The 18,465-nt window shown below is 49.7% G+C and overlaps 1 protein-coding gene across 1 annotated transcript; it reads right to left on the reverse strand.

The window, feature by feature from the left end:
- Positions 1-240: 240 nt before the first annotated feature.
- LOC149340044 (uncharacterized) lies at positions 241-13,696 on the reverse strand. The gene is made up of 2 exons (XM_089550631.1): positions 13,632-13,696; positions 241-2,505 (listed from the first exon to the last, which is right to left on the reverse strand). The coding sequence occupies exons 1-2, from the start codon at positions 13,632-13,634 to the stop codon at positions 523-525; spliced, it is 1,986 nt and encodes a 661-aa protein (XP_089406757.1). The 5' UTR covers positions 13,635-13,696; the 3' UTR covers positions 241-522.
- Positions 13,697-18,465: the final 4,769 nt, after the last annotated feature.

Here is an 18,465-nt window from a genome sequence, read left to right on the forward strand (position 1 = left end):
GGCTGGAGATCAAAATGCGGCGCTACCTTGTTGGACGGTCATCCTAGACGCGTGAAGCTTAAGGCAAGGAAAGATACGAGGCTTAGGAAACATGAACGATGTCACACGTTTTATTTTCGCTCAGTTAAATTACACAGTCACACAACATAACACGAACTTTAGATTTGCACATACTTATTCAATGCATTTCTAGCCCCCAGAGTGCTGAGGTCTGTTGGAGATCGTTAGGTAACCATTCAAGCAAGCAGAACAGGTAACACAGCTTTCAATACCATACGGTGAAAAGCCTGTACAACTAAGAAGCCTTTGCAAGTTGCAGTAAACTGCAAGGCACGAAAAGCTCTCTTTTTGTCGGAGAAAAAGCTGAAGAGAAACGTTGCCTGCTCACCACATTCAAATGCTAACAAAAACGCTGCAATAACAAAATGAACAATTCGACCTCCCACTTTGCTCGACGAATCCCTGTCGGGAAGCAGCCATGAGTTGTTGCAGGAAGGTGGTACGGGATGGGGGACAGTATGATCACCAGTAGCCTCCCTTTGAACCACCATAGCCGCCACCCCCATAACCGCCCTTGGAACCACCGTAGCTGCCGCCACCAAATCCTCCTTTAGAGCCACCATAACTGCTGCCTCCATAGCCACCACCACCGTGGTGTCCTCCGCCAGAGCCGCCCTTGCCGCCGCTGGATCCATAGCCATCACCCCCGGAGTAGCCTCCTCCTCCCGAGTAGCCCCCATAACCACCGGAAAGCCCACCACCAGAAAAGCCGCCGTGGTGACCACCGGAAAGACCACCACCTCCTCCGAGGCCATCACCGTATCCTCCGTCAAGGCCACCACCGAGGCCACCGGCAGCTCCGTAGCCACCCTTAGATCCACCACCGAAACCCCCGTGGTGACCTCCACCAAATCCTCCCTTGCCTCCGGCACCGCCTTTTCCAGTTCCGCCGAATCCCGAACCTCCGTATCCGCCCTTTCCTCCACCGAGCCCGCCACCATAGCCGCCACCCAGACCACTACCATGGTGACCACCGCCAAGACCACCACCGAGCCCAGTGCCTCCGTAACCGCCCTTGCCTCCACCGAGTCCGCCGCCAATGCCGCCAATGCCGCCACCAAGACCACTACCATGGTGACCACCCCCAAGACCACCACCAAGCCCAGTGTCTCCGTAACTGCCCTTGCCTCCACCGAGTCCGCCGCCAATGCCGCCAACAAGACCACTACCATGGTGACCACCCCCAAGACCACCACCAAGCCCAGCGCCTCCGTAACCGCCCTTGCCTCCACCGAGTCCACCGCCAGTGCCGGCACCATGGTGACCACCACCAAGACCACCACCGAGTCCAGTGCCTCCGTAACCTCCCTTCCCTCCGTAGAGGCCGCCGCCACTGCCACCGTACCCACCGTGGTGGCCACCGAGTCCAGCCGACACCGTTGGGCCTACACTCGCATAACCTCCCGATGAGGGCCCGTAGCCAGTAGAACCTCCGTACCCGCCACCCGATGGTCCAAAGCCTGCCGCTGGGGCCCCACCGTAACCGCCCTGGGTTCCACCCGAGAAGCCACCAGCGCCTCCTGCGCCGCCAGCGCCGCCATCAGATATGGGAACCTTCAGAACAATCACCTTGGCCGGGATCGTCACCGCATTGCCTGAGAACCCGCCTGGGAAACCTGCTCCACCAGTACCTCCGAGGCCCGCTCCAGTGCCGGCGCCGCCACCGTAGCCCCCGCCGACGAGTCCAGCACCGGTAACGGTTCCTCCGCTACCGTAGCCCCCGGTGTCTGTGAGCTTGGCTCCTCCAATGCCGCCGCTAAGGCCACCGCCCCCGAAGAGCGACGCACCGCTGTATCCACCTCCCGATAGCTTGCTGGCTTTAGACTTTGAGTACCCTGAGAGAGCACCTCCAGCTCCACCTTGGCTGCCGAGCCCACCACCATAGCCGCCGGCTCCACCACCGTAGCCACCGGCACCGCCACCGTAGCCACCAGCTCCGCCGCCATAACCACCTGAGCCGCTTCCGTAGCCGCTGCTACCGCTGCTACCGTACCCTCCTCCGGGCCCATAGCCTCCACCGGAGGTAGTGGAGTAACCACCGTGGTGACCTGCACCGCCGCCACCGGAGGCAGTGGAGTAGCCACCGTGGTGGCCTGCACCACCGTAGCCGCCTGCACCACCGTAGCCACCAGCGCCGCTTCCGCCGTAGCTAGCGCCGCCTAAGCCGCCCGAGGAGGGACCGCCGTAGTAGGATCCGTCCCCGTAAGCCGAGTGCGCAGCGCCTCCCGCAGCAGGGCTGGAGCGATGGCCGCCGAGGCTGCCGCTGCCGTAGCCGCCAGCAGAAGAACCATAGCCAGAAGCTCCGTAGCCGCCCAGGGTTCCTCCGCCGAGTCCGCCGCCTCCCGAGTAGCCGCCGCCCCCGTGCGACCCGCCGCCGCCAGCGCCGCCAATGTTGCCCGCCAGGGAGACGCCCACCAGGGAGGCCAGGAACGCCACAGCAGCACGCTGCGAGTATCGGCACATCCTTGAGAACTTTCCATGTGCGGGTAAATCTTTCGCGTGCGACAGATGTGGGTCCCAAACACAATATGTTACGCTGGCAGCACTCCGCTTCGTGCCTAAGTTCGAGTTTCCCTCCTCTACCCTATCGCACGTAAAGAGTTACATTAGTTTAATTACAATTATTCTTTGTCATTCAACGAATTACTGCAGGTGCGTTGTGTTGTCTTAAGGTGTAGTACTATGCTGAAAATCGTAGCCATGAATAGGTATGCAAGAGCTCTCGAGTGGTGCTCTGTGGAGGAGAGGAAGGGAAATGTCAAAACAGGTGCTAGGCCTCGGGAGCATGCTTTCACACTCTAGAAGAACATGCAAGCGACAAACGTGCAAGCGACAAACGTACGAGAGCTGCGACGCTAGAATAATTTCGCTTTGATTGAACTTCATTTCTTTCTCGGGACGTCGCTGCACTGCTGCAGACAAACATGCTCACGTGTTTACTGCTTCACAGGTTATCACAGGTTTATGAGCGTAGAAAACAAAACAACACAGATGTAAATCATTAGAAAAAAAGAAGGATGGAAATATAAAAGTACCATAATGCAGCAAGAACAACACTCTAGGTACAATGACTTCCAGGCTAGTGCGACAAGCTTTACAGTTGGGCACCGCTATTTCGCAAGCCCCCTAGGCTGTTCCATTTCCATAAAATAAACCAAGCAACAAATAGTGCTGCGTTCACCCAAATATTGTTGAATGCAATATCCATTCAGTTCTCGTTCTTACGCGTCTAAAATTTCCAAAGCTTACTGAATAGTTAAAGGAATTTCACAAAATTCAGTTAAGCTCCACCAAGGGTGCCGTCCAAGGCTGGACGGAAGAAGTGCAGGGAGGGAAAGTGGAAGATTCAAGTAGTTGAAGGTCGTGGATCAATTTTGACCACTTGGTGTCCTTGCCTGCAAAACACGTCCGCCGGGGCCGCGATTTGATACCGTGAACTCATGCTCAGTAGTGGAACGCCACGACCACTGGGCAACCGCGTCGAATCCAAGGGTTTGAATACAGCGCAGTATTAGATAAAACAAATTCGGCATAACTGCGGCTTAAAGGTGCACTGAAGAGGAATCTGAACTTGTCTTTTTGCAGCGGGAACTCGATCTACACGTTCCTAGCATTCCTAGAAACTGCGACTTATTGCCCTGTATGGCCGATTTCCCAAATTAAATCGAATTAACGTCCGGCTCCCGCCCTTTTTTTTTAATTCTCCCTCGTACGGTGGGCGGAGTCGACCAACGTGTGGAGTGCCTTTCACCCAGTCCCGTGGCGGCTTGCCGTTTCTGTCCCGTTTCTGTCACGTTTCTGCCCCATGGATGAGTACCGGCAAGATACACCTGTTGTATACTTTTCTCTTGAGGGATATTGGTAAACTGCCATTCATAATCTGAGAGAACCTGCCATATGTGCTCCACCCCATTCTTATTGTTCTAGTTATTTCCCTCTTATGATCTGGATCAGCTGTCACTACCAGCCCTAAATAGACATATTCTCTTATTAGTTCCAGCACTTGGCTACCAACTGCGAACTGCTGTTCCCTTGCTAGGCTGTTGAACATTAATTTGGTTTTCTGCATGTTAATTTTTAGCCCCACCGTTCTGCTCTGCCTGTCTAATTCATTGATCATGCTTTGCAGTTCATGTCCTGACAATGTCATCAGCGAATCGCAAATTACCATGATACGTCGTAGCAACGTCTCCACTGTGGCTGTCGGCAACCTGCCCATCGGATCGTGAGCAACCTGCCAACAGTGGCAGGTGGCAATTAAATTAGAGATTGAAGCAGGAGGTTGTTTAGGAAAAACAACCTTGGTCTCACAAGCTGCACTGCTGGCTGTGTTCGGAGGAGCCACCTGTCGAGTAAGTGGCGCATCGTTTAACCCCTGCACCACTATCCGGGAGAGGCATGAGGACTCCCAGGGGCTTAGGAGCGTAAAGTAGACAACGACCAATTCTGCATATATGAGCATTAATCTTTTAACGCTATCGTGCCATACCTTTAGAGCTGAGGTTAAGTGTACCCCCAAATTTTGTTCCTTACAGATCTTGATTGTGCGCCGCTCATTAGCTAACGTGCCCAATATATTTCGTCTAATGAAAACTTTTTTCCTCCCTCGACTCAAGCTTCACAGGGAAGCCGAAATGCGTGCAATACAAACGTTTGAGTATTAGTTCCGCTCCTAAATTTTAGGAAATGTTTCAAAAGTTATGTTTACGCTCAATGTTCACCCATCAACGATTACATTACACGTGCACTGCAGCCCGCCTTCAACGCCACAGCATCATGCGCAGTTCATTCATATTCCAGGTTCAATTTGTCCTCACTCCATTTCTCGTATTTCGTCGAAAGGGTTGCGGTCTGGGGATTTCATGGACCAATGTCATGCACGAAAGTAAAGCACTGCTCACGTAGGAATGGAACATTCAGTACAATTGCCACGAGCTGTCGTTCTGAGCTGCGGGCCCTAAAAAAAATTCATTTGGTAGCACCGATTTAACCAGACTGCACTAAAAAAGACAATACAGAAAACTCTGTAACCATACATTTTATCCTGAACGAGGTTAACATTTAACATAGGTGCTCACAAAGCAAAAAGGTAAGCTATACATAGAAACAAATACTGGAACAGAGGTATCAGTAATGACTGCTGTCTGCCTGAATTGACGGTGCCTCATGGCAATAGCAGTGACAGCCGTCTTAGGAGTACCCTCACACGTGCGAACTGTTTTGTGGTTTCGCATATAGGTGGAAGGCTTTCAAGAGAAGTAGTACAGATTCGACTTTACGTTATACGTTGCTGACCGAACGGTAAAGTCGTTTCACTGGGCCCCTGAAGATAGAAAACACCACAATTTTTTTCAGCTCTAGTGTGAAGAACGGCCAAAAACAAATTCATTGGGAGCGCCTCTAGCGAGCCCTCCCCCCATTTCCCTCCCCCTTCTTATGCGCATTCTTTTCCTTCCGAGGCGGAAGCCACGCGCTGCGGAATCCTCTCCAGTCTGAGTCGTTCTAAAGCAGAGCACTTGACTAGGGCGTCGTGCGCGCCTCCAGTGCACGCTTTCTGTGAGGCAGACAAAGGAAACAAGGGAGAAAGAGACCGGAAGCAGTGCACTGGGGGGTCCCAAAAGTGCGCGCAGCAACAAATTGCTTTCGGCGCCGTCATCGCTGGCCCGCTTTTCCATCCTCGCCTGCGCTGCTATGCATGTCGCAAGAGAGCACAAAAGTAGCCACGGCGGAAAGAAGACGCGCCCTCTTCCAGCCTCGCCGAGATTGGACGATTAAGCTCACTTAACCGGGCACTATAGATAACCCCGTGTGTGTCCGGGAAAGATGTGCAGCTGTCCGCGATGCAGCGGACCACCAAGACAACATTAAAAAAACGTGCCGTGAAGCACGTCGAGCACACTCTGTTTGCCTTTCACATGAACCGCTGCGCTAAGGGAACGCGGCTCCCCTAATGAAAAAACAGAAATTTCATTCGACAAACACGGTTTGAATTTGGTCATCTCCACTTCGCTCACTATAGAGCTGGGAACGTTAACAATTCTAATGGATGCGCGCAATCACGGACGGCGCCATATAGTGCCCTTCTGAGTGCCCCCTGGCCACGTAAAGTCGCACTCACCGAATTATTGGCGCCATCATTCTTACGGACGGACGACGAGAGCCCCCTACCTGCTGGCGGAGTTCGCGCACCCAAGCACAAATATTAGCGGTGCCTGTGAGTCTCGACAGGGCACAATGCGACAAGCACGCCGCCTGCCGTGCCGACCTCTCCTACGGGGCACCCCTCGAAGCGACAGAGTTACGCTCCGCTTTGGTGGCGGAAGTGAATGCTCTCTAAAGGTGGACGGGATGTGAGCGGCGGGATCGCCAGCTGAAAGTGAGAGAGGGGCACCAAAAGCGGTTTTCGGGTCACTGCCGCTCCGTCCGGGAACAGGTTTACGCGAGAGTGAAAGTGGGTCTCCGAGCGTTGAGAGCGCGGCGCATGGGGCTTCCCCTGCACAAAGGCACCTCCTCGCTTCTCCGACAACGCTGTACCGTCTGCGACGTCTTGCGTAGTTCAGTTGCGCCGGGTCTGCGCTCTCAAGCAGTTAACGTGGCGCTCCATAACCCGGAAGGTGAAGAGGCTGACGTGAGAACGCATTTGCGAGCGGTGTGAGCGGTGGTGGTGTTAGGTCGCACGAATTTTTGATTACACTGCCTCGCTTTTGTTGGGCGCTGGCTGGTCACTTTGGAACGTGGTTGCATAAAGAGTATCCCTCTACTGATGTATGTACGCCTATTTTAGAACATGGCCATTACCTAAGTGGACAGTCCAGTGCGGAAACCCGCAGCATATGCCGAACAGTTGCTGGCCATTCCCGTCAGATTTCGACATTTGTGTGTGTCCCGGTTGTGTTGCCTCGGAGTTTTTGAGTGTGGCACGCCCTTGCGAGACCTTCCAAAACGCAGCCTGGCGGCTCGCCGTCAAAGCTTGTTCGAGCGCGCCTCTTTGCCTCGACAACTCCGACGGGGCTGCACGCTATTGTACGTACCCTCCAAGAGGCAGCGCGGAAGTAAGAACCGCCTGCGTCGTGAATGCTATAGGAAGCGCCTAATTACTGTGCTTGCGGTCCCAACGATGACCTGCGGAGGCAAGCTACGCTACGTTCATGGTACGGAGCGCCTTCCAGATGAAGGCGTCTGCCATCCGGGCCCCACGACGGGCAGGGGAAGATTGAACGCGCTGTGGCAGTTCTTTCTTCCCGCTTGCTGTTCCGTGTGCTCTGCAAGAGGCCAGGAGGGCAGGTTCGCTGACCATTTTCGTATGCGCCCTTGTAACATCCGCGCGCACGCTACCACGCAGGCCCTTTTGCAAGAGCGCCCTTGGCTTTCTGCATGGAAAGATTAGCGGTCACTGCAGCGACTGGCGCTGTTGGTTCCACCGAGTGACCTCACGATCGAAGAGAGGTGACGCTGGCCTCCGGCCGTCGAGAAGATATGCGTGGTGCAAAGGGCGCTGCGTGTAATACGACACGTTTAGCCAGAAGGGTGAAATCGGCCGGAGGAAAAATTGCAAAAATAGAAGCTGATTACTACGCAGAACGAATGCGGAAGGGCGCAAGGAAGTGAACTATTTTTGCTTGACCCTGTCGGATAGGCGGCGCCCGCGCTGTCGTGGTCTGCTGGTGCATCTCTCCAGCCTTATCCTCGTTGACTGTTTGATACACTTCCGTGACTACCTCTTTATTAGGCGATTACTTGTAGTAGTAGAAGAAACGTCAGAGGCTCATTATTAGGTAATCTACATAAGTGGCCGGATGAACGTTGCACGTCCTGCTTGATGTTCGTATTACTCTCCTGAACCAATCTATTTTGCGTGTATTATATTTAGATAGCGTGTAAAAGGCTAATAATGCAAATCTGTGACTTGACGACCTAGAGCTTCTTTCAGAAAAACGAATATTTAGTCGAATGTCCAAGAGCTATATAAACACAGTGCAATAATTGATCAGAATTTACCTGGTGGTTACTGGGGTGAAAAAAAAAAGAATGAGTGCAAAAAAATCACAGCAAAATAATGCAAGCACCTCTCAGATTTAAAAAAAAATATACTGTGTGGCCACATTACATGCTCTTCACACTTAACAGGCCGTTCTCTCTGTAGATGCTATAGATGGGAGACTTAGCTCCTCAACGTGGGATCCCAGTGACGTGGTGCGTTAGGGCAGCTGTTAAGCATTTCCCTGAAATCTTCACTCCTCCTCATTCGCTGCTGCCCTAGGAAAGTACAGTATGATTTCCTAGTTCCTCGTGGTAACAAAAAAAAAAAAGCTCCTCTACAAAGCACTTTTGCACGATCCTTCTTTGTACTGAGAACTGCTGCGACACTGCTTGCCGTACCACAAAGCCACAAAGCAGGTGTAACTGCTTACAATTTCCCACATGTAAGAAGCGAGAAAAATGCATTATGGTAAGCTTTCAAGAGCTTCAAAATATATTTTTGGAAACTACTAGCGACATAACGTCGGTTTTAATCGTTTTTTTTTTTGTCGTGTAAAAAGTAGAGCTGACCTTAAATACTGACTGGCGCACCATAATTTGGCGAGCCTTCATTGGCGACCTAGGAAACTACATATAATCGATCGCTCAGCAGTAAGGAATACTGCAGTTCTTATTCATGCTTGGACTGTTGATTGTACATTTTTGGCAGTTGTTCGAGCCAGCACGCTGCTGAAACCGAATGATTGTTTTCGCAAAACTTTTCATGGTTTCATTTTCATGGTTTCAGTGAACGGAACAGGACTGAGATTCCACACCAGATTACACCGCACAAGCGAATTGTCGAACAGGGGGTGTACAGGGCATGCCTTGTCAATTATGATGACTACTTTTTTAAACACAGTCTTAAACACATTGGAGTCTGCTCCGTTGTGTACACCAAAACTTACCTCACATGCATCTCCGGACATACTCTATGTCTCGTCCCTTTAACCACCAAACCCATCTTTAAACTTTCCCTTCTCCACCTGACTAGTTACAGGCGGCCGTGTTCAGACCCGCTCTAGCTCTTGAATATTAGGACCGTAATTAATGTGCTTAACAGTGCCGATATCCTCAATGTCTCGAGTTCCTAGTAGAAAGTAAAGTACACTCGTGCATTGTCGGCGTCGTGTTCTGCAGGCACTGAACTCGGCCGGACGAGGCGTCAAGCGGGAAGGCCCCACTACGTCGTTGCCATGGAAGGTGTGTTTTGTATAGGAATGGTGGTGTTACTCTCGGGAAGGGTGAAGGAGATCGCGACGAAGATACTATCGTTGCCCGCTATTACGGCGAGGGCTCGCTATTACAGCGAGGTCTGTGCGTACAAATGCGTCCCTGCAATTAGAAATGTAGATGTGCTTTCCACTGTATCCGTTATAAGCGCACCTCTGCGCCCGCAGCTGGCGTTTGGACGATTCGCGGAATGGCTTCTTGGGTGAGGATGGCGCATTTTAGACGCCCTTTGCAGCGAAGACAGGTCTGCACGATAGATATTGTGAACACAGTGAAACCAGTAGTGGCTACGGGGACAGTTATTTTCAGTTCCGGTGTAATAACTGCAGCTGCAATCTGCTTCTTAGCTTCCGCAAAGTTGTTGGCAGAAGCAGAGATGAAACTGTCGCGAACTTCTATAGAATCCGACCCCTTTATAGGCTTGTTGATAAACGAGCCCGTTAACGTTGATAATTTTAATGGTTTTGACCTCGTGTTTTGAACTATGTGGCACGGTACGGAAAGTAGATTTTTTCCTCCCTCTCTTTCGGCATTCGTTTTAAGTCCGCGGTGTCAGTGATGCTTTGGTGGTGCCTGATTCGTCTGCTCTGGCGCTTTCGATAAAACCCGCAGGAACGCGACGTCAGCCAGGCCCGCTATGTTTTGGCATTGCGGACTTGGCGGGCTCTCTTTAAGCGCGTAAGAGCCTCGTGGGATATAGGACACAGTGCCTCGATAGCTTGGGAGAAAATACTAAGCTTTAGCCCGGATTGCAAGATCCGCAGAGCTCACATTCAAAGAAATTAAGGTCTAGTAAAGAGGAGTTAACTACCGACTCAGGAGGCACGTTAGCGTGTCAAAAAACTACTGCGTGTTCTCGTTTCAGCAAGTCGGAAAATGAAATTTTCTAGCGCAGATATTGTTTAGAAAAAAAACATGAAAAATTCTCCAGAACATAAATTAATGCACTCTGCTGAAAAGCTGTGGGTATATCCTGTGCCTCAGCGATGCGCGAGATAAATGGATTGTAACAAAAGACAGCTGCGAGTTTACAGCGATGGAAGAGCGTTTTCACCAAAGTGATCATTTTAAAATCTATAACTCCGTTGACAATATGCCCGAAAGAGCTGACAAATCGGCCGCTCAAGACAGAGGCTTTGCATGGAGAAGTGATGCTTACCACGAAAAGTATCCTGCAAGACCGAAGACGATGAAATGTGCGTCTGGATTCGCGGGTATGCGGTACGCATATCGTGACACGAGATCTCAGGTTCCCAAGCCTGGTGCGGTAGTCAATTCGGCGCAGACAAATGTGCTTTCACACCCCAAAAAGCCCGTGGTATAAGCAGCCATTGTAAGGGTGCCATAGACTACGAGATATTTTTCCTCATTTCTTTTTTTCTACTCTCAACGCTTTCTATTAATATTTAAACGAAGCATTAATAACTACGCCCAATGAGAAGGAGTATTTGCGGTAGATGAAAACTGGAACTCCAGAGCTGTTCCAAGGCCTCTACTGCGAGAGCAGTACCAGTGGCATCTGGCGAAAATGGCAGAGTCGTCTGTAGAAAGCCTCGACGAGTGAGGCCTCCACCCTAAAGAAGCTCCACCTACCTCCTAACTCTAACTTACCCTAAAGAACGGCCACCCGCTACAAATCCACTTCTACCCCCACCCCTCGCCATCACCACATCAGCTAGTAGTCCAAGCAGCGGCGGAATGAAAGATCAGCGAATAAATTGAAATCAAAGACGCAGTTAGAAAGACAGCTGCCCTCCAGAAAAACTACCCACCACCCATCTCTCCACCACTCTAGCTAAGAGGCTGCCACAAAACCACCCCAGCCTTCTACCCACTACAACCTCCAGAAGCAACCCACGAGCATCCGCTTATTAAAACCTTCATCCAAGAGAAAAAAATCTGTTTCGTGTAAGGAGCCTCGCCTTAGAGTAAAAGCATCAAAGTGATGACCGAGAGTAAATACAAATGCTAGCGCAGCCTTCTCGCATCAGCCTTCATGATCGTCCTGTGAATTTTCTTAATATATCTTTAGACTGCTAATTTTTGGCGCGCACTGCAATTTTTCTTTTGTCGCCAAATGCACGGGTCAGTGCACAGGAAATCGCACTACCATAGCAATTGCTACCTTCACGCACACATTCTGACTCATAGGTTTCATTATTTGCCGAGTTCAGGCAAGCTGACACCAACAATATCACTCAATGCACGAAATTTCCTTCAAATTAAAATATAGATGCGCTCGCATAAAGTTAATATCTTAGAAGCGATTCTGAAACAATAACAGTGTCGAAAGCCTGCACGCCATCCTGGAACAGATTTCAATTTGCCTCAAATTAAATTTATGATTTGCTTCGGTACAAATGTACAGTAGTGAGCAGCCTTGTCTAGAGCGCTTGAGCAGTGCGCACTTGGTAACAAAAACCGAAATTAGAGAGCAGCCCCTCATTACAGGGCAAAGTTTTCGTGCCTGCTTTGTTTACGAGGCTATCTGGCGCTACTTCCGTGCAAGCGTTGCAGCCTGACCCTAGAGGCTGCCACAAAATCTGGATTTGTTTGCAAGGAAGTGCACCGCCCGAGCGCTCTAGACAAGACTGCTCACCACTGTACGCTCTGAGCATACAGGACACATTCCAACTACCTCCGTTGGCATAATATTGTAGGTGTAAGAGGTTTGACGATCCGTTAGCCCTTAAATTCCTAGGAACGTCGGCTCCCACTGGCTGCTATTCGGGTTATGCGCAAGGTTCTCATTCGATTCAACCCCTCTTCCAGAAAAAAATGAAAACAGAACTTGACCTTTTATATGCTGGGATTGCCTTTCTGAGCATAAAAAATGAAGGAAGTGTAGAAAGAACTAGAGGGCGTAAGATGAGAGCCAAATAATGACCTCCGTCTTTGAAAGCACTCAATATGCTCACTGGGGCTACACTTCAACTTCGATTCTTGTGTTCAGATCGACAAGTTGGCAACGACTAGCAGTGGGAAAAAGGAGACATCCGCGCCCGGTGTTAAGCTTCCCTCTAATCAGATCGAAGAACTTTCCAATAAAATCTTTACGTGCAGGACTGTCGGTTCTCTCCTAAATGTTGTCATCGATAAAATGTTCGCTGCTTAGACGAAAAAGCCCTGAAGTTCCGCTCGCTGCCCCCTCGAGAGTGGTCTCTGCCAAGCTCTGCGAGGCCGCTTCCCAGCCCCACGTGACTTGAAGCCAGCTTCATAGCATTCCACTCACAACAGCAAGCAGGAGCGTCCGGGTAGCAATTACGCCGCTTGCCCGAGACAAAGTACCATATGTAGCCAAAGAAGCCGGAAATACTACTGATCGAAGAAGCCCAGATGCGGTTACAAGACCCCTGGGGTCTATGCCCTTGCTGCCTTTAGGAGGGCGGAAGACACTTGCGAAGGTTAAGACCGGAGATTTGGCACAAATTAAAGGAAATCTATGGAGAATCTCTGTTGGTGGTTCGATGGTGGGAGATACTGCAAGCCGATACGTGAAACAGATGTTCATCATTACCTGTAGGTTTACGCGAAAACGTTCAGATGATGAAGCACATAATAACGAAATTATTTTATGTTAATTTAAAACCTTGATTACTTGGGGCGCAACCATATGATTGATGTATCAGGGGCTAACAAGTCGTCGATTTATGCATGTTTTGCTCATACAGCACATCTTTGTTTTTTCTACAACAAACCTCCAATGTAAAGCTTGACTACGCCATGGCCTTGTGACTACGGAGGAAAAAGATTACCTTCTCGGTTGTTCTCGGGCCGTCATTATCTAGATGGCCATTGTCAAGCTGTAGGGCTTCAATCAAAGTTTTCATTTGGGTTTATAAAGAATTCTGACTTAAGCCTTGCCGTTTCCAGATATAGGAAAATTCCATCAAAAGAAGGCAGGTCAAGCCCTTCATTCCTTCAGTACGCGGTTCTTGAGGCTACTTTGCAAACATTACGGGCAGATTAAGTAATGGTTTACATTAATGAGGTTACGCTGAGAGAAAATTAGTTTCAAGCTCATACGTCATCGCTTCTTGTGTCTCGTCCTTAATTAGGTGTGTCCGCGTACCTAAGTTCTATGAAACCACTCTCCTGCCTAGAGCCTTCGGGTATCGGCTCGCCGGACATTACACCATCCACTAACAAGCAGGAAACTTAAGGGGACAAAATTATCTATACCTGATCGGTAGTAACCCCAGCGCGTCAAATTTACCATTTTCCACGCCTACGCAATTGTTTTCTTCCGCATTCTGAACCGGCGATAGCGGATGTTGGCTCCGCCCTCGTTGCGAGTGCTTCGCGGAACACACACTCACCATGGTCGATCGCAAGTACTTCCTCGGGTGATCCAGGTGAAACCACCGGCTCTCGTCTGCCTCTCCATGGCCGGCCGCCGGAGCCTTTTATACCCGGCACTCATCCGAAGACACTTTCCACGCCGGCCGCCCACTCCTCCTCTCCTCGCTAATCGCGCCTCTCCCCGCGGCCTTCTCGCTGCTTCCCGGCAGAGACGCTGCTCGTCTCGGATCACTCTCACCCCTGTCACAACAAATAAATCTGCCGAGCCCACACAGCCCCTCCCCCACTCTACCCTTTCCTTCGCGGACACACCACGAAGGTTAGCCATATTAAGTGGGTCGCCATCGAGGGTCACTTTCTTCTTCGCAATTACGCACTCGCGTCCCCGTATTCCGGCGGACCAGCGAACACCGGTGCGCGCGCCGCGTCTTTTCTCCGCGGCGAACAACAACGTGGTGATCACGAGAAAAAACAACAGTTTGAGAAAGAGGATCGCTGTCTTGTTCTTTTTTTGCTGGCGACCAGCTTGGGCACCGGGCAGCGGTCCATCAACCTCTCGGGTGATCGGTGGGGACACGCCCTATGCGTGGCACGGTGGGCACTGATGAGTGCACGCACCTTCTCCGAAGCGGGACGCCGTCGCGGCACAATGGGCCCGCACTTCGGCCCATTGCAGCGGCCGCGGCGCTTACGCGTTCGTCCCCCTTGGCCGTGGCCCAGACATAGCGGTGATGCGTGGTCGCGATCCTCAATGGCCGACCGTGGTAAGTTCCGCCGTGACCTGCAATGGAGCCTCTGCGGCGTCTCGGCCAGATCGGAATGAAAAGTGCGTCATTCCGCCACATATATGCTGCGCTACACTGATCACTAAGTCGCTTGAGGACACCGGGCCGGCCCCTTCAGGGACAGCTAGAAGCGTTGGTGAAAGCAACGAGAGCAGCATCCTTCCAAGCTGCATTTGCTTCCCTCTATGCACACAAGAAACACATCGAAAAGGTTAAGCTGAATTATGGCAGTAACTTGGGCATGTTGGTATATCGTCGCACAGCGCGGTGGCGAAACAGCATGGTGTGTCGTCCACTTCTTTATGGTCCTCTGTTCTGCTGTGTTTTATAATTGTAAAGTTTAAGCTGTCTGAATTCAGCCAGCAGCCAAAGGAGGCTTGCTGAGGCGAAGGCGGCTCTTCGGCTGAAGTTACGAGCGCTCCGAGAGACCTTGCGCCTTCAGAGACGGAGACTGTGATTGAAGAATAATTCGTCTCTTGTTTCGCGATTTATAAGTCGCCTTTAAAGATGAAATGTGCGATAATCAACATTTTTGTCGGCACATATTATGTTGGCGAGATATGCTCAGCAGCTAACGACTGTGATTAACCCGATGGTTTCCCACCGACTACAAGATATGTCATTACGCAGACAAGGGAACGGAGTTGAGGGGCGCCTTAGTATGATGTAACCGAAGCTATCAATATTTTAAACCAAAGAGAGCATCTGGAGAAATATTGCTCGGGTGGTATTGGTTGGAGTGAGAGACCTGTTGCGTAATCGTTTAGTTACAACATAACTTCATAGAAGGTAGAATTGTCGGCGGAAATTATCACAGCGCTCGAATCTCAAGGTTTCATACATGATAAAAAAGATAAAAATTGTCAGGTTCTTTTTCTTCCAAAAACTTATATGCCTCAGTCGACAGCGCCGTAACAGCGCCTACTCATCATCACACATCTCGCGCAGGTGACTCAAAATCAGTTCACCTTCCGCATGCCCGAACATCGTCGCATCTCAGCTTTTCTTGTATGCACCCAAAAACTGATCTAACAAATTGTGTGTCATGCACCACAGTAACATTCCGCATTTAGAGATTGTTATGCCGGCAAATATCGAAGCATTTTACCTGTCTCAGTGTTAAAGTTAGTGGCGCAAGCTTTGAAGTCGGTCACGCATAGATACGGGATGGGCCATGTCTTCAACTTTCTGATAAAAGGAGGAAAACAAAATAAACGAAGCATTGAAGAATATAGTTAAAAGTGGCACTAGTCGCCCCGCGACAAAACTGAGAGCGTATTTAAAACAGGCGGTTCGTCTTCTTTTGATGACCTATTCATGAAAATACAATAACTTTGCAACACTATTTATAAGCTCAGAAAAGTGAAGCCCATATTCCCGAGATATGTTTCTCGTTATGTTGTTCCTAATCTCTCTGAAGCAAATCTACAAATTCTTATTCCGCCCATTTTTAATGAGCTGCCATTCCCGTAGAAGGTTCCCGCAGAAAGCTAAGAGCTGCCATATAAGCACTTGGATGCAACCAGACTGGCACCTAATGCGTTACAGTTCATTTTTTACTCGTAATAAATGCATTTCTTTCAGACTTTGTAATCCATTAATTACGTTTTGTCAGGTGTCACTTTCTAGGTAAACCATTTTTTTTTTAGTTATCGATTGCTAGTAATCTAGAAAGTATGTTTCCCCAAAACAAGTTCTCAAAAGGGTTATAACCTCCAGATCCTGACCTCAGTAGCAAACTGTTGTACCGCGGAATTCCAGAGCGCCAACGGGCGATCTGCGGTAGAGCCGCGCGCTTGAGGATGCTCGCATATCCTATCTCCAGCGGAAGTCGTCAAGAGCAAGTCAAGCGCGAGTCCATCGCCGGTCCAGCGCTCGTCCTGTCTCCTTTCTTCGTTCTCGTCTGTAGCACTACAGTTTTTTTTATACTCAAGGAAACCAACTAGCCCAAATTTCAATCCTGTCTGCGTTACCGGACGGCCTGCATTTGACTGGCCCCGTGGAACACGCTTTGCATTTTGCATTTTTCCTTTTACCACGACGGCACAACAGAATATCTTGTTTAGTAAGCTTGGGCAATGTACCGTCAGAGCGCGAACAACAGCGAAGCGTGGCGCTTTCAGTAACTTCGTGGTGGTGAACAACGTCATCGCATGTTGAAGCAACGGCCTTCACTCCACAGAGTTCATCGAGATACTTTTCAGTCTTGCTGCTGATGTGTTCACAAAGAAACCTGGAAAAAATGCCTAAAAAGCTTCAAAGAACTACTGCCGGTGAAATATTACAAACGCATGTACTGCGTCAGACAATGGATGAAACAAGCCGCACCATGCCGCTCATTCTGGCCCTTGTATATTTGCGCTTTGCTAATGAAAGATGGTGAAAAATAACGTAACTGTAACAAACTAATTCTCTGTAATTGTTCAGTTACTTTTTAGGGGCTGTAATTGACTACTGAAATAAATCGCATTTATGGTCAGGTAATTGTAATTGTAATCTGTTACTACTTTTCTCTGATGCGTACAAGGCTGATGGTGACTTAACCTCATGATAATTATGGCATACTGGTCAATGTTTGTTAGTATCCACGCTTTTTGTACTTGCTAGAATCAACTGTTGCTTTCTCCCAAACGCAACTGATACTTCGCGTAGAGGGCCACTACTGACTGGTGCCGCTGCACGAGCCCACTAGCGGCTTTGTCGCGGTCGTCTGTGCATATTCGCTGAGTTTAATGAAACATTGTTCTATTCTATTGAAGATATCATCCTTCGGCGAAGACGCCAATGTGTGATGTAAGCCCATATTGGTGACATATGAACCAGGGTTTTGAGAAATAAAGAAATGAATAAACGAATAAACGCATAACAAATGAAAAATATTTCACCCCATTATAGAATGGGCATGTTCGCACAGCGCAAACGACACACTAACAAGCGCCGGACGATACAAACCCAAAAGCGGTGGTGGTAGTTGGGTGTGCTATTCTCAACATAACGTTGGCTTGCGCAACTCTGCTACGGAAGGAAAGTGAGAGATGAGTTTTTTTAGTGTTCTAGGTCCGAGTGGCTGGATTATTTATTAATTTTAAAGACTAGCGCTTAGGCCTGGGAAGAAGAACTGAAAAAAAGATAGGACGACAACGAATCACCAACTAGCCCAGCTTTCTGCCTTGACAATTTATTTCCCGTACATCGCGCCCTGTGCTTCCTTCTTTTATGTGTTGTGATCTTTCAGTTACATATGTGAACTTGATTAACGCTGGTCCAATCTTTATTCTCTATTTCTTCGTCCTAGACCAAAGCGCTAGTCTTTTTAATTAAGAGTGAACCACCAACCAGCCCATCTTTCTCCCTTGACAGCGCTTGATTAAGCAGGCGGGTTGAGACAGGAGGACGTGGCGGAATTGTGTTAGCCCAATGTATGGGCGGTGTTAACGACCAACGTAGGAAAAGGAGTTGGAAGGTGCGCAGCTGGGTGCGGGAAGGATCCATCATACTTGTGGGTGGAGCTTCCCGAAATCTTAGCGTTATATGCGCATCCACTTTTCTGCACTACTTCAGTTTCATATTACGGATATATAGTTTCATGCATACCTGCGCCCTTCTACTACGTCGTGCAGTGTTGCCATGGGATGGCGTATCGGGTGACATATGGAAGTATTCCATCATACTGTGCTGTGAAGAATACTGCTCATGTCGTCGCTGTGATCTGGCGGCGCAAATAGCTTTCTCAAAATGCGAGAATTAGAAACGCACGCAGGTGGGGGACGTAAATATCTTTGTGGGCAGTTTGTGATTGTACTGTTTCAATGAGTCCTTCTCAATGATCTGAAGCTGTAGTTCCGGCTCCCAGGAGGCGATCACGCCCCGCAATTGTGGGTGGCTTGTTCCGTGGACGTGTAGTGTCGATGAGGCTTCGCACACCCGTCACAATGCGCGTGGAGTGAATTGCTTTCTCACGCGCTGCTTTCCTTGATGCACTGAGGGGCTGCGTTGCAAACGCTTACGGCCTCTACTTATACTGCCGCCTCGATTTAGGTTACTGCGTAGCTTGCTCTTCTCTGTG

Source organism: Amblyomma mixtum, chromosome 6 (assembly GCF_055824585.1).
Source record: "Amblyomma mixtum isolate Tamu chromosome 6, ASM5582458v1, whole genome shotgun sequence".
NCBI lineage: Eukaryota > Metazoa > Arthropoda > Arachnida > Ixodida > Ixodidae > Amblyomma > Amblyomma mixtum.